At 51.9% G+C, this 24,130-nt stretch overlaps 1 protein-coding gene across 18 annotated transcripts in view; it reads right to left on the bottom strand.

Annotated features, from left to right (window-relative positions):
- The window catches only part of MBNL1 (muscleblind like splicing regulator 1), a 64,760-nt gene that overhangs the window by 12,424 nt on the left and 28,206 nt on the right, over positions 1 to 24,130 (bottom strand). For all 18 annotated transcript variants that reach the window (XR_005955137.1, XR_005955138.1, XR_005955140.1 and 15 more), the window contains 4 exons: positions 9,178 to 9,348; positions 6,983 to 7,183; positions 2,229 to 2,486; positions 736 to 889 (listed from right to left, as the gene is read on the bottom strand). Coding sequence is in view for 10 of the 18 variants with exons in the window: in XM_041467579.1 (XP_041323513.1) it covers positions 736 to 889; positions 2,229 to 2,486; positions 6,983 to 7,183; positions 9,178 to 9,348 (784 nt within the window). In the remaining 8 variants the exon portion in view is untranslated. The remainder of the gene's footprint in view (positions 1 to 735; positions 890 to 2,228; positions 2,487 to 6,982; positions 7,184 to 9,177; positions 9,349 to 24,130) is intronic.

The raw sequence follows: 24,130 nt of genomic DNA, 5'->3' as shown, positions 1-24,130 counted from the left end.
GACATACTGGAGATCATTTCTCATGCAGTGCCATCAGCAGAACCAAAGCACATATTCCAACTTTATGTCCCATCACTAGTCCTCCAAAAGGATTTCTGCTTGGTCCATAGTACAGGCATCAACTCTTCACCAGTTACACCAGGACTCTTGTCTGAGAACAAGCACTTGGCTTTAATCAGTCCAAGACCAGCCCTGAGACACCAGTGTGGAGGCCCAAACTGTGACTTCTTGTGTAGGTTTGTGATTCTCCACCTGTGAGACTGCCCGTGCCACCTGGGATCACTGCACCCCAATAAAACCTCATTGAAAAACCCCTTCGTGTGTGTGACTCAGAGCCACCACTGCCAAGGCCAAGGGGTCTTACAGGGAAACAAGCACAACAGCTGAGGGATGTGGAAGGAAGAGCAGTTAATCCAGGGAAACAGGAAGGAGAGAGGAGATTTCAAATTCTGATTTGGGGTGACAGAGCATGACGCTGATTTTGTGTTAGACTGGAAAACACCCGCCCAGCTTCTGCGAGGAGCAGAGAGAAGCCAGCGTAGCCACAGGCAGCCCCTCCTCTGCCCAGGGGCACGGGCACTGCTGTGCCCTGGCTGGAGGGGCTGCCTGTGCCTGGCACCAGCGGCCTCCAGCACACACCGCGCTTGCACCAGCAACCCACAGCTGCCTCCTAGGGTGCTCTTCCCAGAAATGCCCCTGCTCCCGCCCCTGAAAAGGCGCCAGAGATGCACTTACCTGGTGGGAGAAAGGCTGTATGCTGCTGCAACTGCATGTTGGCAAGAGCTTGCTGGTATTGGAAGATACCAGTGTTAAAGACTGCGGTGGCACCATTGGTTTTTTCAAGCGCAGGCCTCTTTGGTAAGGGGGGAAGTACAGCTTGAGGAATTCCCTGAATGGTGGATGGGTATAAAAATAAAGTCCAGTAACAAAAAAGAAAAAAAAAAAAAAAGGGAGAGGGTGGGTGGGGTGTGGAGGAGGATGGGAGGGAAGGAGGGAGGGAGGGAAAAAGGGAGGAGAAAAGGAGAGAGAAAAAGGAAAAAAGAAAAATCAGTAGAAGGCAAAATAACCAGGCAGCACCATGTTTCTCCATGAGCAAGCAAGCGGCATAGCAGACTGAACTACCAAATAAAAGGCGAGGGAACAGCTTTCCAGGGAGCACTATTTGCCTACCACTACAGCGGCACAGGGACCGGCGGGACAGCCGCTGTGGGCACCGGCATCAGTGCCACGCCAGGGAAAGCTTCGGGGGGCCAGGAGCCAGGCTCTCGGGGAAGCAGCACTGCTAGCTCCACGAGGATCACACGTAGAAGCCATGTTAATAGTCACCGTCTGGAGCGGATGGCAGGGCCGTGGTGACACCCCAGTCCCCGGGCCCCAGCGCTGCCCGGGCATGCAGAGCGCGCCGCATGCCGGCCCCGGCCGCCTCCGCGCCACCAAGCCATGCCAACGCCCCTGCGCCGGCACCCGCGAGGGGACAGGGACAGGGGACACGGGAGGGGACGGGAAGGGGCCGGCGGGGCGCGGGGGCGGCGGGGAGGGCACCCGGCCTGGCCCGGGGGCGGGCCGCGGGGCCACGGCCGCGCACAGCCGGACCCGCGGCCACCGCCTCGCCCCGCCGGCCCTGCCGCCCCCACTGTGCTCCGCTTCCCACACCCACGGGCTCAGCACAGGCGGGACCCTCTGCCACCACAGCCCCCCAGCGCTGCCCTCGCCTCGCCAGCGCACCAGCTCCTCACGGGGCCCAGGTCTGGCTGCTACAGCTACAGGCCTGCGCTAGCGCCCGGGACACCGCCAGCCCTCAGGGACACGGGACGGGGACAGCAGGAACGTGGTCAGTCCGCTGCAAACTACACCTCTACAAACACGGACTTACAGAAACTGAACATGGATTTATCTAGCTGTGCAGCTGGACAGATACACATCTGCCCACACACGACGTACAGCCAACCAGAGACACAAGTAGCCCACACGTACGGACACGCACGCACGTATGCACGCACAGAGGTACACACAGGCACTCCGAACACCAGCAGGCAAAATTAGTCAAACATCTCAATGGTCAGGAACTACTTCACAGCAGATCTGGCATCACATGCTGAGAAAGCTCATTGCACCGTGTAGTGACCGGGGTCCCCAGGCACACGCACCCTCCTCAGCAAGGACAAACACACATCCACCATTGCCTCTCCTCAATCTACGTCTACGTCCACAAGTGCTCCCACACTCACCATGGCAGCTGCGGTCGCTGCTGCTTGGGCAGCTGCAGCTTGGTTAACCTGGTACTGGGCAGCCTTGATCTTGGCTTGCAGGTGTGCAGGAGGGTGAAAATATTTGCACTTTTCCCGGGAGCACCTCCCTTTGATGTAATCCATGCAGACGGTGACCGTGTTGTCGTTGGTGTCGATCATGGCGCTGTCGGCAGGGTGAGCGAACCGGCAGTCGTTCTCTCCCCTGTTGCAGTTCCCACGCTGGTACTCTCGACATACCTGTGACACCAGGAAAAGAAAGCCACTTACTTTTGGTGCTGGGTGTTGCAGGCAAGGCTCGGAGCAGAGACAAGCCTTCTGAAAGCCTGCGAGAGCACCGCGAGGAAGGGGCCTGGCCCAGGCGGTGCACTGCAGTGGGATGGAGGGCTCAGGGACCTGGCAGCAGAGACTGGCTTCTCCAGAGCCACTTCTGATGTCAAGGAGCACGAAACCCCACCGTGATCAGAGCCAAGCACACAGCAGGTGCCGTTCTGGCTCCCACTGAGCTGTTTCTGTCTCCTGAAATGTGCCATGGCTGCTCTCGGGCACCACCCAAGCACCCCAAGGTGCTCGGCCATGCGCTGCTGTGGCCTGGCTGTGCTCGATGTGCTCATTAAGGTGAGTGGATGGTGTGTCCCCAGGGAGCCCCACCGGGGGGGCACTCTGTGTCCATGTGCCCCCATGATCCAGGCATCTGCCAGGGGACAGCAGCCCGAGCCCACGGTGGTGGCACAGCCCCTGTGCTGCCCAGCCATCACCCTGGTGAGGTGGGGAACAGCAGCGGCCACTGCTCTCACTGTCACATGCCAGCAGCCAGATGGAGCTGGAGGGTTCAGACACTGCAGCTGCTTGGGTGACAGCCCCTGCAGTGTCCCCGAGGGCTCCAGCCAGTCCCGAGCCCACAGAGACCCCCAGCACCGCAGACACGGACTGTGTCACCAGTGTGACAAACACCGGCCCCCTCCGCAGACGTGCCAACCCTGTGTCTGACAGACTGACGTGGGCTCCTGTCACGGTCGGTTCTCCCCAAACTGCCAACGAAACACACTTTGCATTCCAGTTTTCCAAAGGCCATAGGAAACAAAGGGACAAAATCAGTTCTGCATAAAAATAAAACCCCTTAGTAGATGGAATTTCCTGTTCAAGGTGGGTGCATGTTAGCTTGGATCATAAGTATTTCCTCAAGGACCTTGGCTCTGATCCTTGCAACAACCCACATTTGGTGGTGTTTCCCTCCACACCAGTCCTTGGGCTGCTGTTTAACCCTCGTGCCACTGCCAGTGCCACCTGCCCATCCACCTGGGTATGAACTGAGTCGCGGCAGGACCAGGACCAGGTCGGGTGTGAAAACCCCACATTTGTCCAGGGCTATTCCTGCACAAGTCTGTTAATAGGCTTTTTTCACGTGGTGACAGGCTCCAGGTGTGTGTTGGCACCTGAGCCACGTGAGCCAGGCCCTGTCCCTCCACGGCCCCTGCTCATCCCGTGCCCTCTTGCTCAGGGCTCACAGAACAGATTCCGCAGCACACCAGAAACAGCTCAGGGAAACTCCTGGCCTGGAAAAGAACCACTGGCCTGCCAGGTAACCCTGCAGCCAGATCCCTTCCCTGGTCCAGTCCCCTGCAGTGACACATGCCAGCCAGCACAACAGTCCTGATCACCCAGAGCTCACCAGCTCCAAGGAAAGTTGCTTCTTTCTGGCAAAACATGGCATGTAAGAACCAAGCAGAAAACAGCAGCTTGGCTGTGGTCATTCCTGACTTTGGAACACTTCTAATAGAAAATCATGGCGTTCCAACAGAAACAGCTGTTTTTGATAAAGTGTTAGGCAATTCCTTTTTCTCTCACTTCCCTGTCCTTCTTACTTCTTTTCTAGTTCACTGAAGAACCACACTTTGTTCAAGGTATTTCCTGCAGGGGAGGAGTGTGAGGAAAGCTGTGGAAAAGCCTGAAGCCATGACATTTCCATCCTGAGATGCAGATTCCTTACAGGAGTGGCTGAAAGCTCTGGACACCCAAGACCTGCATGCTGTCAGTATGAAATCCAGACGAAAGCAATCCCACTGCTAGTAGCAGTCACCGACCTCACTTTACCAAGACTCACATTCATTCAGGAGACACAGTGCTGTGGGGTCTGCCTGCATCCCTGAAAACGCCAGGTGTGCTTACTGAGAGCTTTCAGCCTGGGAAGAGCCTGGGTCTCTATGCCAGAACGTGTGCTGACTTAATTCCTGCCAGTGTATATCACTCTTGAAAACAAATATTTAAAATTCTAAGCAGAACCAATCATACTCCAAGATTAGATGCTAACATCATTGTGGTTATTTCTCTCCAGGACAGTTCATTCCCAGGGAGAGTGAGTGGAGCCTTATAAAGCTCTGATCATGCCACAACAAATGGCAATGCCACAGCTGCAGCTCCCTGGAAGAGCAGGTAGACACTGCTGGCTCCTCTGGGAGGTAATAGCCAGGTCATGCAGAATCTCCAAAATCCATTCTGCATTTCTGTAGCCTATAAAGTACATTCAAATATTTTGCTGTTCATAAAAATTACATGCTTGTTTAGTGTTTGGATACTGAATTTGGATACTCCAGATCAGACCACCTCTGTACTGGAAAGCATTTGCGAATTATATGCTCACCTACATGTTTCACTGTTTAAACTGAATTTGCAGAAGGGAAAAACAGTATTGTGACCCTGAGAGTGCTACTCTAGCATCTCCCTCTCATGCAGAGGAGTCTGGCTCAGCACTGCACCACTTCTCTGAACAGCAATATCAAGAGAATGCAGCATCCAGAGGGCCAAATCCTGCGTGCTGAGGTCCCAGATGACATCAGCTCCCTGTGCACAGTGGTCACAGCCTGTGGCCAGCACCAGGGCTGCCCTGGAGGGGCACACAAAGGGGTGTCCCTGCTTTCTAGGGTGCTTGGGGACAGTGGGTACATCTTGCTTATGGCCAGGATGCTTTTGAGCCCTCGTCCCACGCTGACCATCCACGGGCACTGCAGGGCTGGAAGCACGATCAAACACAGCAGCTGATCTTGGCAGCACAACCCAAAGGGTTCCCACCATAGGCATCCTCCTCTCCATACTCATTTCCAAATCCATTATGATTTATTTATGAATTTACCTAATTGCATTTTGGTTTTAATCCACCACTGGCAGGTGTCCATCACGAAACAGAGTCCTCAAGGGAAAACCATCCCTGGGTGATTCCAACCAGCCACCTGTGTGCCAGCTCAGAGCTCAGCACGGCTGCCTCCCCTGCAACCTGAGCGTGCTTTGGGGAACGCTTCCCTCAGGGAAAACAGCTCTAAAAAGGGAAATGATGTGATCCCACAGGAGGGTGACCTGTGGTGATGTGAGCTCTGAGAATAGTGACAGCAGCAGCGGGAAACGCTGGCTGCCAGATGACCCTCCACACTGCTCCCAGCTCGCCCCTTCTGAGCAGCAGCTCATCAGTCAGGGATGCAGCTAAGGAAAAGGAATTCATTTCCCTTGGAAGGAGAGTCAATCCCTGTTAGTGCAGATGCACAGGCAGAAAGAACACAGTTACAAATACAGCAGGCTGCATAAATCAGAGATCCCTCTTGCTCCTCCCAGCGTGCTCCCTGAGCTCAGTGAGCAGCCCCACTGCCAGAAGGGAGACCAGCAGCAGCCATGCAGGAGACAGCAGCCTTGAGCCCTCACCCCTTCCATGTCCAGCACACACCAGGGTGACAGCAGGGCAGCCTGGCTGCTCAGCCTCCCCCATCGCTGCCTTTTAACCACAGAGCCAGCCAGGGCTGCCAGGCACCTGCTCTCAGGCTGTGCCCACGGGCTGAGCTCTATGTTCTCAGGCTGTGCTCCATGCTCCCAGGCTGTGCTCTCAGGCTGTGTTCCCCACTCTCAGGCTGTGCTCTCAGGCAGTGCTCTCAGGCTGTGATCCATGCTCCCAGGCTGTGCTCTCAGGCTGTTCTCCGGCTCCCAGGCTGTGCTCTCAGGCTGTGCTCTCAGGCTGTGATCATGCTCCCAGGCTGTGCTCTCAGGCTGTGCTCCCAGGCTGTGCTCCCAGGCTGTGCTCTCAGGCTGTGCTCTCAGGCTGTGCCCACGGGCTGTGCTCTCAGGCTGTGCTCTCAGGCTGTGCTCACGGGCTGTGCCCACGGGCTGTGCCCCAAGCTCTGGCAGCCGGCAGCACGTCCCTGGCTCCCCGCCCACGCTGCCGCAGCACCGATAAAGTGCCGAAAACACTGTCAGGCCTTTCAGATAAGAAAGATTCGGAGCAAGGGGGAGCAGCAGCTCAAGAGCACCGACACTTGTCAGGGTTGTAGCGAGGGTGATAAGCCAGGTGCAGGAGGCCAGCAGGGGAGCGTGGGCACGTCTGCCCAGAGCCAGAGAGGCCGAGTCATCTGCACCCAGCAGCTGCAGCTCTGCACCTCCCTAGTGCTCAGGGGCTGTGCCCCCACCATGCTAACGCCTTCTGGGCACACACTAACGGCTTCGTGGCACCCTTGCTGCTGCCATGATCATTCCTAAACATTCCCGTTTCCTTCTACAAGGGAGGGTCAGAGGCAGAGCGGCAGCCTGAACTCACTGTACAATCACTCAGCACTCCTCGTTCTTACCGCCACAAAGATACCACATTACCAGCCCAAGTGAAACCTGCATTATTTCCTTTCACAAGGAAAGTACTTCCTACCTAGAAGACATAATAAATGACAGCACTTGTGAGAGTAAGCTACAGCACGCAGCCCTACCTCCAGCCTGTCTGTCCTCATCAGCTTCTGGGCGGCGGCGGCGGCGGCGGCAGGAACGGGCACGCCGGGGTTTCCTGTCACCAGCATCGGGGCCGTGGGCAGGATCTCGGCGGGCACCAGGCCGGGAGACACGGGCCCCAGGTAGGGGTTGAAGGCGGCTGATGCGTTGGTGGCTAAGCTCGGTGCAACAGAAAACATTGGCTGCAAAGGGACACAGGGAAAGAGACACTTAGCATTGGGTGTGCAGCAGCTTGCCACGCTGCCAGCAAAACAACTCTCTGGGCATCCCCTGGAGCTGAACAGGGGAGTTTCTACTGACTGGAAAGGAGCATTTGTTGTGTTTGTGGGAACACCCGTGCAGTTGTTGCAAGAGCACAGGACAGGTGTCCCACCAGCCTCTGCTGGCCCTCCTGCTCCAGCTTCCCTGCACACTCACAGCACGTGGCAGCTCCTGCAGCAAACTCACAGTGGATCCACACTCCAGCAATGCCATAATGAATGACAGACGCTCTGTGGGTCACAGAGAGTCTGGGCTACCAGGGGGACATGGCCACAGCAGGTACAACGCTGGCTCTTGGGGAAAAGGCATCTGAGAGCCCTGACAAAGCACCGACCACACTCGACTTCAGGCACAGGCAAAGCTTTTCTGACCCTGCTGCAGCTAGAGCTGGCTCAGGAACTCCTGAGGTTTCACAGCCACAATCCTCCCGTTTTACAGAACTCAGCAGGCTGGCCATGCAGATAATCACACACTTTTATTACTGCTTTAGTTAGGCTAAAGCATCAAACCAGGGGAAGAAAGAGCACATGCAAATATGATTTTATTTTGTTTGTTTGCATGTTTTCAAAAAAGAGTCAAGTGCCCTTGTGGGTGTGAAGATAATTGGGTGCAGAGCCCAAATAATGCTGTGAAAACCCAACACAGAGCTGCTACACTGTGGCAAGGATTAAATAACTCTCCTGCCCCCAAATGCCGTGTAACTGCCAAATAAAATTCAGCCAGGAGTGTTTGTCTTTCACTATCTAAATAAGGCAGTTACTCAAGGCATTTAGGTTCTTTCCCCCAACTAATTTTTAGAGGGAAGAACAGCTACAGATTTAACACAACTCTTTCCCTGTTTCATATCAATTTAAGGCAGACAGCAGAGAACAGCACCTGTTTCTGTTCTCCTGAGGAAATGATGAATTGTTTGGAAGCAAGAAACATTTGAAATAATGAACAAAAACATGCAGGGATTACTGGAGAAAACAGAATGAGAGTTGTGTAAATGGCTATAATTTCTGTAATGCTTATGATTCTTCATCCATGTGAATGGAAAACAACCTGGCAAATATTACAGGAAATTAAATATTACTCTTAAATACACTATTAATTAACTGCACTTTTCATTATTGGGTTATCAGCTATGTAATAATGAACTTCAAAATAGAACCAGTCTGTTAGTGTGTAACTTAAGAGATGTTGGTGTTTAATTTCAGCCCAATACACTCAAACAGACACCTGTGTGCCTGCTGTACAGCAAATAAGACTACCCCATTTATTTTCTACTGAGCTTGTTTTCTAGCAATATAAATACCCTGCAGCCTTTTGACCACTGCAGAGTAACAGCATGTTATCAGAGCCAGCTGGCATTGCTCTGAAGCTCACAGGGACATCGTGATGTGCTGCACAGTCTAAGTGGGGACAGCCCCTGTCCTACAGCCCCAGGGGCACACGGCCACTGCCGGGCCAGGGCACAGAGCCACCCCAGCTCTCTGCTGCTGCGTGGGCTCATACTGACTGATGCACTAGCCATGGGCAAGCTGAACCCAACTCCCCTAAACTAAAGCTCAATTCCAGCAAGCAATTCTCTGGGAAAGTTCCCTTTGGTAAAGTTTGGAAAGTTCCCAGTGGGTATCTTCTCAAAGCCAGGAGTTTCCTAGAGCACACAATACTGCAAAGGAAACGAAAATCTCATGCAGATCCCTCACTTTTCAAACTCTGAGAATAAAGCTGTGAAAGACAAATTAACCCAAGGTTACTGAAATAATTAAAAATATTACTTCAGGCAAGGCAGAATTAAGCAACACAAAGACATACAGCGGGGCATGTCAGTGCAGTTGACTCCCCTCCCACTCCCGACCTTTGTGGGGTTTCCCTGGTGTGGAAGCCTGTGCTGCCTGCACTCAGCCCCCCCGAGGGACCCTGCACGTACCACGGGCTGCAGCGGGGCTCCGGGCATCATGGCATTGGCCAGCTGCATCTGCTGGGCCAGCATGGCCATGTTCTTCTGCTGGATCAGGTTATTGCGGCCATTGATCTCCAGCTGCGTTTTTAAGTGTGGTGGTGGGTGAAGATATTTGCAGTTTTCCCTTGAACATCGGCCCTGAAGAAGAGAATGGGCACAGTAGGATTAGAAGCTGCATCTTTGTTCCTTATGCCATGGGCTAAAGCAAACACAAGCAGACACACTTACCAGATACTGGAAAATGAGACCCTACATGAGTACAATGTAAAAGTCAGAGCCAATTACTGCTAAATGGGTAACATGGAACTACAACATGTGTCGCTGGAATAAGAGGAGCAGTTAACCAACCTGATTCTGAAATCCAGACTAAACTAAATCTAAACTCAATGTCCTCATTGCAGTGCTGGGGTTTAGGCAGTTCCACAACTCTCTGGATGACATCCAAAGCCCGGCAGTACGTGTTGTACACCCCAACCACTTAATGTACTTCATACACTCAAATGCTTTAAAGCCATAAAAATCATTCCTGTGATCTAATGCAATGTCCTCTGGCTCCCAGGAAACAAGGAGCCTCTCTGCTTCTCCACTGAGACCAGCATTTCTATCCACCTAAGACATGGTCTTTAAGGAAAGCTATTTACTGAGAGTTAAAGACTACCAGAATATGCCACAGCCCCAGGTAAATTTTGCTTATGCTTTGCTATCACCAGCTACTACCAAAACACTTACATCCTCCTGTATGCATGTAGCTCTGGAGCTCAGGGCACCTTTAACCTTCAATCTCTTAATTTACAGATCTTAGCGAATTTCCCAGAAGAAATGCAGACTTGTCTGTCTGGGAGCAGGGTTTCTGGTCTCACTTTCATTCCATGGACGGTTACAAATGGTGCACAGAGTGCCCAGGAGCTGGAAGCCGCAGGCACCGATCTCAGCAGAACACGGGCAGCATTCATCCCCTGCCCCTGCAGCGAGCACTTCCCCGGTACCCAGTCACTGCATCCTGCTGACTGCATCCACAGAGGTCAAGGCAAATTTTCATCTCTCTGAACCTTCTCTGAGCTCTCTTCCAATCATTACAAAAGGAATATTAGAAGTGAGTAAATTCAGAGGTGGCAGGGGATGCTGCAGTGTCCTGATGGGCCACACCAGCACAGCGGGGGATTAACCCAATCCTGCTGGACTAAAACTCAGCACAATGCTCCTCAGCAGGGGCCCTCGGTGTCCCAGCCACTCTGCCGGGGTGCTCTGCCCAGCCCTGGGCTCAGCAGTGTCAGACAGTGCCTGCTGAGCTCAGCCCAGCCCCTCCGAGCAGGACAGCTGCCACAAACTTCTCACTCTTATTCAATCATGGCTGCAAGCACACATTTCCTTTGCTCTCCTTGCAGCAGTAAGTCTTTTAATCTCATGCTGCCTCTCCATTTCTTTTTTTGGTGCTCAATATATAGATTTATTTCCTACCCTGTATAGTTTCATTGTCAAAAATGAAGAAATGCCACCCACTCCGGATGGGAGCAGGATGTGCCTGACCTTGCTGTGTTCAGCCTCCTGTGACACCTCATCGTGTGCAGCACAGGGCTCAGCACGGTCTGCTGATCAGAAGTTGGACTGAGAGGATTTTTCACCTTGCCTTCAGGGGAGCAGGAACTTGTACCTGTCCCCAGGCACCTTCCCACAGGGCAGAAGCATCCCCAGCTACTCAGCACGGCTTTACTCCCCACAAAGCACAAGGCACTTTGGATGAACACTTACCGAATTGTGGGAAACGTGGCAAACTCAGACAAAAGAAAATGACCAATCATGCCTCGGAAAAATCACTCCCAAAATTCTACATTCAGAAAATCCAGGGTATTCCTAGAAGACCTGGATCCTCTGACAGGTGTGTTGGATCATGACAGTACACCTGGGTACACCTGCACACAGGTGAACAGGAGTGTACCCACTTCTGTGTGTCACCACCAGGCTCTTCCCCACAACACCAGTTTTCTGGGAAGCACAGCACACCCTGCTTCTAACATCCTACACTATATGCTAGGAATACAACTGCAATTTTTGCTCTGCGATAATAATCTCCTTCCAGAAAACACCCTGATTGCACATTTAATAACAGAAAAGCTTTCTTGGGCTTCCCTTCTGAGACTGCAAGCTCCTTTACTCACTGAGTCTGTGATTCTGTAATTTGAAGTGGCTATTCATGGTCAGACCTACAGCCCTCTATAATTTAGCAGGTTACCTCCTAAAGACAAAAGAAAAATCTCCTTGTGGCCAACAGAGACTCCAGCGAGTGCTGCACATCCCACCCACCCTGCATGAACACGCACCACCCCATCACCACGGAACAATTATTAACGACTGACAGAATTTTCAGCCACTGAAACCCTTGTGGATGTTCTGGGGGTGCTGTGGCACCGACTGCAGCTGCTGGGGCTGCGGCGTTCCCTCGGCCGGGGGCTCTGCCTGGGGCTGCTTCCCCCGGGCTGGGGATGCCAAAGCTGCAGAACCAGCAGCCACAGCTCAAGAGCGCAGCTGGAACACACGGAATGCTCCTGATCCAAAACAAACAGGCAAACACCTCCCTCCGTCAGGGAGTACAAATCCCTCTGAACCCGAGCAGGATGGCTGCTACGTACCACCAACTGTTGCCTGTAAATGGTAAAACTATTTATCCTGATGCCCATGTGTTTTACAGGAAAACATTTAACTCCATGTAAGCTGTGGTTTCCTTTTTAAAAATAAACTGTTTGCAGGCGCTTTGTGTTGGGGCTGCCTGCCACGTTCAGAGATACCTTTTCAGTATATCCCAGGGCCTGGAGCACGCAGCCTGCAGCCCGGTCCGTGACTTACACCTCCGGGGCTGGTCAGAGGCACGGCTGCAGTCACTGAACCTCTACACAAGGCTGATGCACGGCTGACTGCAGACAGCCCAACACCTGCTGGAGGGGTCGCTGCAGCCAGTTCTGCCCTTGTGATGCCGTGGGACCACAGGTGCCTCTCGCAGAGCTGTCCCACACTGTAACCAGGCGCTGGTTCAGGGCCAAACGCAGAGCTGGGGCAGTGCTCGCCCTCCGGACCCTGCAGCTCCCCCAGCCCAACAGCCTGCCAGGGAGGGGCTGGGGGTTTGGACACTCCCAAACAGCTCTGGGAGCAAGCAGCATGCCAGCTGGGGCAAACACACATCTCCGGGCAAGGAGGTGAGGGCATCACCCCTGAGAAGCCCCCTCAGCTCCCCCCAGGGCTGCTGCTGTGGCACAGGGATACTGATGGCAGCACTCTGCAGACACTTTTCAAAGTGAACCCTTTCATGTGAAAACACACCAAAGTGACCACTTAATGACGTCTTTGCGTGTGATTCTTGTACATAAAAGCCTCAACCCCTCTAATGGATCATTTGGCTTGCACAGCTAATAGCACTCCTACGGGAGCTGTCCTACTGCCATGAAATACAACAGGATTTAAAAAAAGAAAGAAAAAAGCAAACAGAGCAAGCAGACTGCCAGCACAAAACAGAAGGAAAGACACCAGCTCAGCAGCAAAACCCTCCCTGCTGCTCCTGCTGTCTGTGGGTCCCTCCTCCTCCTCCTCAGCCCCGAGGAAGCACAGAATGATCCCCAGTGCCACAACAGTGGCATGAGGATGGGGATGGGGATATGGAGACATTCACACCTCTGGATCTTTTCTTTGCACCCACAGTGATGTCAACTGAGCACCTGTCCAGCCCTAGCCACTCTGACCTGGGGTAAGGTGGCTGCTGGGATACCTCCAAATTACCCCAGTTCTCATTTCATAACAGCATTAGCAAATGCATCAACCACATATGGATATACAAGTACTTACATCAATTCTTTAACTTTTATAAATTTTATTTATATGTATGTATTTTAAAATTTTTATGTTTTTAACATTTATATAAATATTCGATACAATATGTGGTTGATCTTGCTATTACTACAAATGTTTGTGTATCCCCATGTCTGTACAGACACCACGTACGTATCAAGCTATCAGTATTTATATTGACTCTCCCAGGACACACAAACTCTGCAGCCTGAGATTGAGCAACACTTCATTTCCAAGCACCCCTAACCCTAACCCTCCCCCTGTCCCCAGCCAGTGCTGTACCCCAGGACATGAGGGAATTACGTTTTTCCAGGGGGGAGCAGAAAGAGCAGCCTCCCCCCAGCCCGAGGGGCTTTGTCCCCCCCAAGGAGCAGCACGGTGTCACAGCACATTGGGAACCACAAGCTCTTCCCTGCGAGAGCTCCAGCTGCTCCTTGAACTCCCAGTGCTGCCAAATCCTTTTAGAGAATCTCTGCTAATCCGTATGATGCTCGCTCAGGCGCGCAATGACCCACAAGTTAATGAATATGACTTTATGCCCGGATCAAGTAAAACACACGGCAGATTTAATCTGTTTATGAGCGCAGATTCCCGTGGTGCCCAGCTGCAAGGGGCCAGAACAGTGGGATGCTGAGCAGGTAGCGGGATTGCTGTGATCCAAATCCTGCTCACAGCTGTAGTCCCCTGACACTGACCCCACAGGCACGACACAGAGCACTACACAGAACCTTCACCAGAAATCTGCCCTGAACAGACAAAGCAAATAAGCAGCAGGAGAGGGGTGAGGCCCCATCACTGTGCTGATCCTCTGCACAGAGCTCTGCACTGAGCCCAGCTGGGCACCCCTGATGGCTGCCTTTAGCTCCCAGAGATGCCCACAGCGTACCCCCAGCCTGGCATCCCCTGCCCCATCAGACGAGACACGAGATGGGACCCGCATCCCCACTGCAGCTGGATGTGGGCAGGGACAGAGCGACCCCTCCAGATGTGCACAGGCGCCAGGGGTGCACAGGCTCCACAACAAGGATGGGGGAGAGGGGGAAGGAGAAGCAATCCCTATTGCCCCTCACAACAGGCAGGGCTTTCACCAGGGTATGCTCATGGTGTTGGTGTTTAACTTCTGAAGCTCGCCACCGCTGCCCCACACATGGCACCCCAGGGGATGTGGGCACAGGAGTGGTCACGCCAGCACGGTGAGGGCTCGGGGCAGCGCTGAGCAACACCAAAATGACCAAAATTACCGTCACACAGACAAACCGCTCTGTGCCGCCCATCAGCCTCCTCCCGCCGCCTGAAGGTCAGTGGCTGTCAGCTTTTATGTCGGCATTTTTATGGGAGAGAGGCTGCTCTAAAAGCACTGCTGAGAACTGCAGCCCCACACCCCAGACACTGGAAATCACTGCTGGAATCGAATCTGAAATGCCAGCACATCCACATGTCTGGCGTTTTTATTGACTGAGTTTATGTAAGAATTATACCTTTCCTGATTTTCTTGCTATCCTTTCAGTTGTATTTTTCCCTGGTTTTTAGCAAGTGCAGCACCTTGACATGCTGTTTTAAATACAGTTTAAATATGATTAGAATACATATGTCAGGCAAATATATTATTGAATGAAAAAAAAATTATTTCCCCAACATTAGCAGGAAGAGCAATTATTAAAATATTATTTTATTCAAGTGAAGTTAAACGGTAAATTCTGACTGAAATTTGGGAAGTTTATTAAACTTCATTTCAAAATAAGATTTGAGTTTAAAACTGAGCACAGGTGAAACAAAGCACTCTGAGGGGAAAAGCTCTAAATGTGACATTTCATAGCATCACAGAGTCACAGACTTGTTAGGGTTGAAAATGACCTTAAAGATCACTCAGTTCCAATCCTCCTGCCATGGGTAGGGACACCTCCCACTATCCCAGGTAGCTCCAAGCCCTGTCCAGCCTGCTTTGGGCACTGCCAGGGATCCAGGAGCAGCCACAGCTGCTCTGGGCACCCTGTGCCAGGGTCACACCAGACTCACCACCCTCACAGAGAAGAATTTCTGCTGAAAGAAGAAATTTGCCTGGACCTATCCTTATAGATAAATAAAACATTTTTCTGAAACCAAGGTCAGCCTCAAATGGGAACTGTTCTGGAGATCAATGCCAAAGCCTGGAGATAGGATTTCAAACTAATCCCTTGAGCTCTGCTCCGAGATGCCACTTTTCTCAGGGTGTGGAAAGCAGGCAGTGAACCCTCCCCAGGTGGACAGCAGCAGCACAGGTACCTGTGCACAGGTACACTGCGAGTTCATGCACGGGGGAAGCAGTGGCTGCTGGCACCTGGAAAAGCCAACAGCTGCTTTCTCAGCATGAGGAACTTACTTTCCCCCAGAGCGTACAAAGGATAACAAGTTTGAAGTAGCAGCATGAGAAATGATCTTGACTCTGTTTCAGCAATGGCACTCGGAAACCTCCGCCGAGCCGCGCGCTCTGTGGCTCTGTAAGGGCTGGCTGGCACCTGACAAAACAAACCCAGCACGTTCCACTGCTGGGAAACCCAGGGGCTGCAGGGCATCCTGTGAAATCCCTGAAAGCAGCACGGAGAAGTGACCTGATTTTCAGGAATGCAAACAGCTCCAGGTCCCTGACTGCACAAGTGCAAGAGACATTTTACAACACAATAAACTGCCTAAGATGGAATCATACTGCTTGATGACATCCAAACCTTTCTACTTAGTTACCACACACCTCCAGTACTGCCAAAATAACCCAGAGTGGCTATGGAGGCGGTGGGGAGAGCTGCTGGGACTGGGACAGAGCTTCCTGGGCATTACAGAGCCCACAGCCCTCCAGAGCAGCAGGGACTCTTGTGTGGGTGCCATACCCACTGACAGGCTGCCTTTGGCAGCTGACACCAAGTTCTGCCTCTGGCAACCAAAAATTTGACACTTCTGGATTTTCTGTACAGTTTGCTTACACGATAAACAAATTAAGGCCATTCAGTCTACTGAGTAATAAAACAAAAGAGAGGCCAATACAGCACACTTGGCACCCAGGACAGGCTGCTGCCGGAGGCAGGGCGCATGTCACACTGCAGTTCCAAAGCAGTTCAGTCTGATGCCACTGCACCACCAAACACAAAGCTTGGAGATCAATTTCCACAGGGGGCTGAGGGACCACCACAGTCCATCAGAACATCGAACCCCTCAGAGCAGGGGTGACCCACAGGTTTGACAGTGAAGGCTCATGGCTGTCACCACCACCGTGCCACTGACTGGAGGTGTGTGGGGAACCGGCCAGCACTGCCCTGCCCTGCAAACCCGAAGAACGAGAGAAGTTCACACAGGAATGGAAGGAAAACCACCCAGTAACAGCACACATCAGGCCAGTGGATGCCTCTTCCAGCCAGAATCCCACTGTGACTGAAAGGACAAACCCACAAATGCACTAGGGTAAGGCAGAAAGCACTGCCACTGTCCAACAAGAATGTTAGGGACTAAACAACATTGAAGCATTTCTCTTTTGGAAAAAAAAAACCCCAAAAAACCCAACAACAACCAAAACAAAACCAGGGAATCTTTAACAACTTCTAAGAAAAAATTTTCACCTGTTTTCCACAAGAGGGAACTTTTGACAAGACAGTGATTTCCTACAAAACCCCTCTAAAATCAGTCAGTGCAGCTTCCCAGGACCAGCAGCAGAAAGGAAACCCTTATTCAGCAATTCAGGAGGAATTAATGAACCCAGCCACATTCACCTATGAGGGCAATGCACGAGCCTCATGCCCAAAGGCACCCCCAGATCAGCAACAGCCCCCAGAAACACGGTGCCCACCCCAGGGCACTGCCACATCCCCCTGAGACACTGCCAAGTTCCCCCCTCAAAGGGCACTGCTGTGTGCCCCTGCCAGGGACCACCACATCCCCCCCAAGGCACCCTCCTATCCCACACCTTTCCTCTTTCCCTCTGTTGGCTCACAGATCCAACAAAAGGATCCCTGGTCACTTTGAATTTTTTTGATAGCTCATACTGTCTGGTTTGAAGTGAAAATCAAAGAACAATCATTAAAAGATAAAGATTAGGCTGACAGAAAACTAGCCTTGCATCTTTCCTTAAATGTGCAAGACAGACTGAACACAGCTCTTCTCCCTTTACTCTCTACCATATCATAATTATCACATAAGTAGAACTGTTAGCCTTGGCCTTTGTTTCTGCACGTGTCACAACCATAAAACCCATGGAGCCCAATGGGTACATCGCTCTGGAATTTGGCAACTGACAGAACTCAGCACGTGCAAAGTAAAACAATTAAAATTAGTACTTGTTGTAGTGATAAAGTGCCACAAAAGAGTAAAACAAAAGAGAGATGCTCTTTCCCTGGCGTACCCAGCCCTGCTGTAGCCTCGGGGTCACGAGCGGTTTAATTCTACGTATGAGAAACTATTTTTCATGCTGTGACATTTATGTGTCAGTTTTCACACCCAATCTCTGCCAGGCACTATTCATTTCCGACGAGCTCTGTCCCTGTTTGCTTCCAGATAAAGTTTCCCTCCCCACCTGCTGCAACTCCGTGTAATTTATTGTACCTGGGCACAAGCACCACCCGAGCCAGCAGCAGCTCCAGCAGGACCCGACCACGCTGCTGGGGACCTGAGGAGCTGGCACTGGGATGTCCCCTGCTCTGTGACACAGCAGCACTGCCTGGCAGCCAGCAGCCCCTCTGGGGACAGGGACACCTCCCAGGCCCACTGGCACCATCCCACCCTCCCAGCACCAAGGGAAGCGCCTCAGGCTGCTCTGAATGCTCAGGATGTCTGAATAAGCCCCGGTGGCAGTGCAAGGCAAGGCCCTGAGTCAGCTCTGCATGGCCACCCCTAAGACACAAAAATAGCTTGTTTATTCCTGCCGAGGTATTATTTTCACACCAGCAGTACGGGTCGCCGTGGCTGTTTGCTGCCGCTGGTCCCAGAGGAGGCACGTGGTGGGACCAGGTGCACCGAGCCCTGCAGGGTGCTGGACTGGGACATCCCTGCCCTGCCTGCCACCCTGCTCGGGGCACAGGGGCTGGGAGAGGTCCATGGGACAGCCTTCAGCCACTGCCCCCCCTGCCAGCCACCCTCCACCTCCACAGCATCGGCCAATGCCTCCAGGCTGCCTTGGAGCTCCAGAGGGAAAACCCTCTCCTGAGCAGCTCCTTCGATTTCCCATCATCCGAAGGACAGCCCTGCTAAATCAAAGCGTGCCTGTGGTTTCCAGCGAGGCAGGAACAACTCCTCTGTACACACGAACACGCCCGTCAGGCAGGGATAGCTCAGGACAGCGCTGCGATGCCGCCCTGGCTGCACCTGTGCCAGGTGTGCTCACATCGTGAACCAAAGTGCAGCTCTCCACAGTGCACTCCTGCAGCACCCAGGTAACGCTCTCCTGGGGTTCACAGCTCTTTATAAATCCTGGCTTTAGTGGAAATAAGTCCAACAGAGTGAAAGTGAACATCCCTGAGGGCCGCAAATAACAAATTAAGAAGCAAGTGGGAACAGGACGGAGCTGAGTGGGACAGCGGCAGAGGAAGCTGCTGGCAAGTAAATATTGCCCAACACGACAGCAGGATTGGGGAAAAACTGACAGAGTGGAATAACAGGAAGCTTAGTCATTTCTGGACAAAAAAAGCGAGCATGTGAGCGGGGCGGAGGGGAGCAGAGTGCTGGAGCACCGGGATGGATGGGAGGGCCGGGAGGGGAGCAGCGCTCCACCGGCTCGGCAGGCATGGGACAGCTGCCGTGGGCACTGCCCTGGCCAGGGGAGGCTGTTCTGGGTACCCTGCTGCACCAAACCCTGCACAGGCAGGGCAGGCATGGACACACTGCCGTGGGCACTGCCCTGGCCAGGGGAGGCTGTTCTGGGTACACTGCTGCACACACACACAGCAGGGTCCTGCACAGGCAGGGCAGGCACAGACACACTGCCGTGGGCACTGCCCTGGCCAGGGGAGGCTGTTCTGGGTACACTGCTGCACCAAACCCTGCACACACACAGCAGGGTCCTGCACAGGCAGGGCGGGCACAGACACACTGCAATGGGCATTGCCCTGCCAGGGCAGGCTGTCCTGGGTACACTGCTGCACCAAACCCTGCACACACACAGCAGGGTCCTGCACAGGCAGAGCAGGCACAGACACACTGCAATGGGCACTGCCCTGGCCAGGGGAGGCTGTCCTGGTGCCCCGCTGCACCAAACCTCACACACACACAGAGCAGGGTCCTGCACAGGCAGAGCAGGCACAGACACACTGCAATGGGCACTGCCCTGGCCAGGGGAGGCTGTTCTGGGTACACTGCTGCACCAAACCCTGCACAGGCAGGGCAGGCACGGACACACTGCTGTGGGCACTGCCCTGCCAGGGCAGGCTGTCCTGGTGCCCTGCTGCACCAAACCTCACACACACACAGAGCAGGGTCCTGCACAGGCTCCCCCAGAGGAACCGTGACCCCGTTAACCCACACACCCAGCTCCTCCTCAGCACACCCCAGCTGCTCGGCTTGGCGTGGACAACAAAACACCAGCACCAGGCCCCCGGAGAACACTGTGCTGGTGATGGAATTACCATGGGTCTGGTAATTCCAAGAGCCACAGAGGCACTTTGCAGAAGCCTCAGGAGTGGGGAGGAAAGCTGAAAGAAGATCAGATTTCCCTGATGGCAACCAAAGTACCCATTACTGGTGAAATATGGTCTGCCCGTCACTGATGAGGGGATAACAGCACTGGGTATTAGTAAAGGGACTAGAAAAACACAAACCCAAGATTTTACTACATCATCCAGGGAGGCAAGAGAAAAGACAAATTTGAAGTAATTAGAAGCTAGATAAAGAACACCACCAAACCATGACCAACTGATGACGAGCTGGAGTAATAGTTTTTTACTGCTTAGGCAAATGAGGAAAGAAAAGGATATAAATAACAAAGAGTACAGCAGAAGAGAAATAAAAAAAAACTTAAACTAAGTTTATAGTTCACAAATTCATACAAGGAGGATCAATCTAAGTAATTCAGACTGCAGGGACAAAAAAATGATACCAAAAAATGTTGATGTATTCCACATCCTAAGGCAAACGGAGAGCTAAAAGTCTTTAACAAAGAACAAATTGAAGCAAGCAAGAATAGGAAAGGGAAAGTGTCGTGGGTAAACAAAGGCTGACACATCAGGTTTGTTTTACCTTGCAAGTGCTCTTGAGGCCCAGTAAAAGCTTCCTAACCAAATAAACACCCTTGCAGTCCCTGAGGGAACCTCCCTGGGAGCCAGGGTAGGGCTGGAGGCCCCGCTGGAGCAGCACATGCAGCACCACTTCCACCGTGCTTCTGGGACACACTTGTCATATTTCTTCAAAAACAACAAACCAAACCAAGGCCAGCCCTGAAGCACTTAACAGCTCCGTGGAAAACCAAGGAGGAGCAGAGGCCATCCCAGCTGGGGGCAGGCAGCTCCGTGTCCTGCGGAAGGCAGCAGAGCAGCAGCGCTGTTTGCCCAATTTCCCAAGCGGGGGCTCAGCCAAACCCCGCAGTAAGCAGGCAGTGCAGGGTCCACTCCGTGCCCTTGGGTCAGTGTCCAGCCCCAGCCCTGACACGCCCGCTACACGATCCAATAATCATTAACATTGCACATGCATCAACCAGACCTGGAAGTTTCAGCCCACGCCAATGCTGAATTCCTTGCTCAGCCTGGTGCTGCACTGCTCAGGAGGGGAAGGCAGGACAGAGGGCTCAACAGGCCCTGTATCAGTCACAGATTTTTTTCTCATACAGCTCAGGAATAATTTCCTGCACTAAGTGCTTTCCAGGCCTCTTAACATTGATATTGCAGATCAATATTTCACAAAGACAAAGCTGTCTGATGGATGTGTGCACTCATTTAAGCATCTCTAACAGGCAGTGCTGCTCTAACTACACACTCTGCACCCCTGCTACCTTCTACCCCAGAGGTTTGGCCTTGCTCACTTTCCACATGAAACAAAATGACAGTAAAATGACAGAACAAAAGACCCACTGTAAGGCAGTGTGCAAATAAAGACAGTATCTATCTGCTCTGTCCGCACCAGTGCAGTGCAAATATAACTACAGCTACCAGGAAACATTGTTTGCTCTCAGGAGCTCTCCAGCCTCTCTCTGTTAAAGCCTCTGCATAGGCATCATTTCTGAAAATGCAACTCCTTGCTAGAGCAAATCCTTACACAGAGCAGGACCAGCTGAGAGCCTCTGTGTGCTCAGAAATGCGGCTGCAGGGTGAATATTTGATGCAAAAGTCTTGAAAAGCTCAACTCTGTCAGTCACACATTGAGGAGAAAAACGCTCAGAAAAGCTTATGAAATATGTGACAATGACACCAGAGGAGCAGAAAGAACATGCAAAGAGCAGAAGCTGTTTTTCAGTGTCTGTAAGGCCTCGCAGAGCTCGTGGGCATGCAGGAGCACAGAGGTGCAGATCCCCCCGCCCTTGCCGCGCTGTGAACAGAGCAGGTCAGTGCACATGGACTAGTGGCACACACAGGTGGCAGGATTTATTTTTCTAAAGTTAAATAACCACAAAACATGCCAAGCACCGCTCTGCAGTCGGTCAGAATTCCCTTTGTTTATTTTCACATGACAACTCCCTGTCCTGTCCCAAAGCAGAGCCGTGCAGACGGCGGCAGCGCTCCGCTCCTCCCGAGGGCAGCTCGGCTCCTGGGCCCATCCCAGCAGGAGGAAGGCACAAAACCCAGCCCAACGGCAAAAAGGAAAGAGGAGTATTGTTTTACAGATGCAGACTTTCTGTAGGAAGCAGCATTCTCAAGAAGAATTTCTTTACAGAAAGGGTGGCCAGGCACTGTTGGGGCTGCCCAGGGAGGTGATGGAGCCCCCAGCCTGGGAGGTGCCAAGGAATGACTGCATGTGGCACTCCGTGGTCTGGGCTGGGGGACAAGGTGGGATCGGGCACAGCTTGGACTCAATGATCTTGGAGGTGTTTTCCACCCCAAACGATTCTGTGGTTTCTGCTCCTGGCAGTTTGGTGGTGTTGTAGGACATTTCGGCAGTGTCACTACCTTGGCGCACACGCGAGCTGCAGGAAATGCCACCTCTGCAGATGCTGCGTGTGTGTGTGAGACCTGAAGACTCAAATGCTCTCACTTCAAGTGTTCAGCCACATAGCTGGTGGGAAATGAAAAACTTTCCATGTGTGGGAGCCAACTGAGCTGATGAAACAAACAGGAACATTCAGAGGGAGGACTGGCGTATCATGATCTCATTGCAGAAGCACTTTTTCCCCCAAGTTCAGCATGTGTGAGGCAGAATCAAAGCTCCAGAGATGAGAGCATCAGCCTCGGGGCTGGGTTGCAGGGCTGCCTTACAGGTGCTCGCTCTTCAAAAACCTAAATTCTCTTTTAATATATTTCACTTAGATCTATGAGAGGAAACAACTTGTTTCTGAGTATTAAAAGGAAATAAAACAAATACTGAATTCCTCTCCTTTCCATGACCTTTTGTTACATGAGACCTGACTCACTCTAAAAGTAATAAAACAGCAAAGCAGTGAAATAAAAAATGAGAACTTTCTACCCCACAACCTCCCTACAAAGACACAAGTTGACGGTGACAGCTTTGCTCACCGTTATGCCCAAGAGCTCAGAACCCCAGCATTCCAGGGACCTGGAGATGTGCTGCTCCCAGCAGCTGATCCTGCTCTTCCGTGGCACCACTGCCCCTGGGAATCCCTGCAGGGCTCAGACAGCTTTTACACAACACCAAGGAGCAGAAGCTGAACCAAGTAATTTGTCAGGTGATCAAAACAGAACTTGAGCAGTCACTCAGAAACACTTCATTATTTGTCATTTAAACAGAACAGAGAAGAAAGAATGGAACAACTACAGATGGTGCTGGACAACTGACCCATGGCTGCACTCCAGACAACAATAAAATCCAGCAATGCTTTCCAAATTTTAAATATTAAATACGAGTGTATTTTTAGCAACTACAATTTTAAAATTTTTTAAGCATAAAGTAGCTTCTTAATTCACAAAAGGTCTTTGCAGTTTCTGAATGCTCCTTTTTGTGTACAAACCCAAAGTCAACACACAAAACACACAGCCTGAAAAAAACCTGGAGAAGTCACACACACAGACATATATTATATATAATATGCAATGAGCACACACACATACACAAACAGCCCACAGTGTGTGCGTAGCCCAGAGCAGAACAGTTGACAAGTATAACAAATAACTTCAACCTTCCACTGCTGCTACATTTTCAGTGTCTAATTCCTTAGGTATCTAAAATTACCAGAAACATCTAAACCATAAATATGCGACAAATGCTGCGTAGAAATATTTTACATTGTTACAAACATTAGCAGTGTCTTCAGCCAATGGACTAAACATGAACAGGAGACCTCCCTTCCCTTCTGACTTTTAGTGCTGGACTTAATGAAGCCAAATGCTAAAGGATTCCAACAAGGCAGAACAAGGTGTGCTTTCCTCCACAGTAAAAAAAAAAAAAAATATCCATCAGCAAGTGTTATTTTTCTCTTCAGATATATTTAATCACACCAGTGACCACGTTTGGAACTAGGTGCAGAGGATCCTTTGCAAAAAGCTGGCAGAACCTGGGAACAAACACATTTTGTCAAGGAATTTTGGAGCCTGTCTGCACGCTACATCCTCTGACATCTCCTGACCTCCCTGACTTGTGCTTTGCTCTTGCTCCCCCTTCCCCTCCCGTCTGCTCACACAGCTCACACAGAGCCCTCTCTCCTGTGTTATGTGCCAGGTGTTACGACAGCATCTGACCTCTTCAGCTTTTTGTCTCTCTTCTGTCCTGCCCTCTAATTTCTTTCTCTCTTCTGCCTTGCCTTCTCTTCTAGTTAGAGACTTAATCACCTTTACCACTGTCATAAAAAATCCTGTTTCCTCCTGTTCAGTGCAGCCATAGAGAAAAACCCAAACCCTGTCCTGGCTGTAGTGAGCTCACTCTGTGCTGCATGTCTGTTTTGCCAGATGCAGCTCCACACACTTCTGCAACAAATGCCCAGCCTGGTGAGGTGTTCCCTGGACTGACCAACCCCACCACACCCCTCCAGTATCAC

The sequence above is a fragment of the Pyrgilauda ruficollis genome, unplaced genomic scaffold, assembly GCF_017590135.1.
Source record: "Pyrgilauda ruficollis isolate IOZ18807 unplaced genomic scaffold, ASM1759013v1 scaffold21, whole genome shotgun sequence".
NCBI lineage: Eukaryota > Metazoa > Chordata > Aves > Passeriformes > Passeridae > Pyrgilauda > Pyrgilauda ruficollis.
The sequence above is the reverse complement of the archived record's forward strand: the minus strand, read 5'-3'. Positions and strand labels throughout refer to the sequence as shown.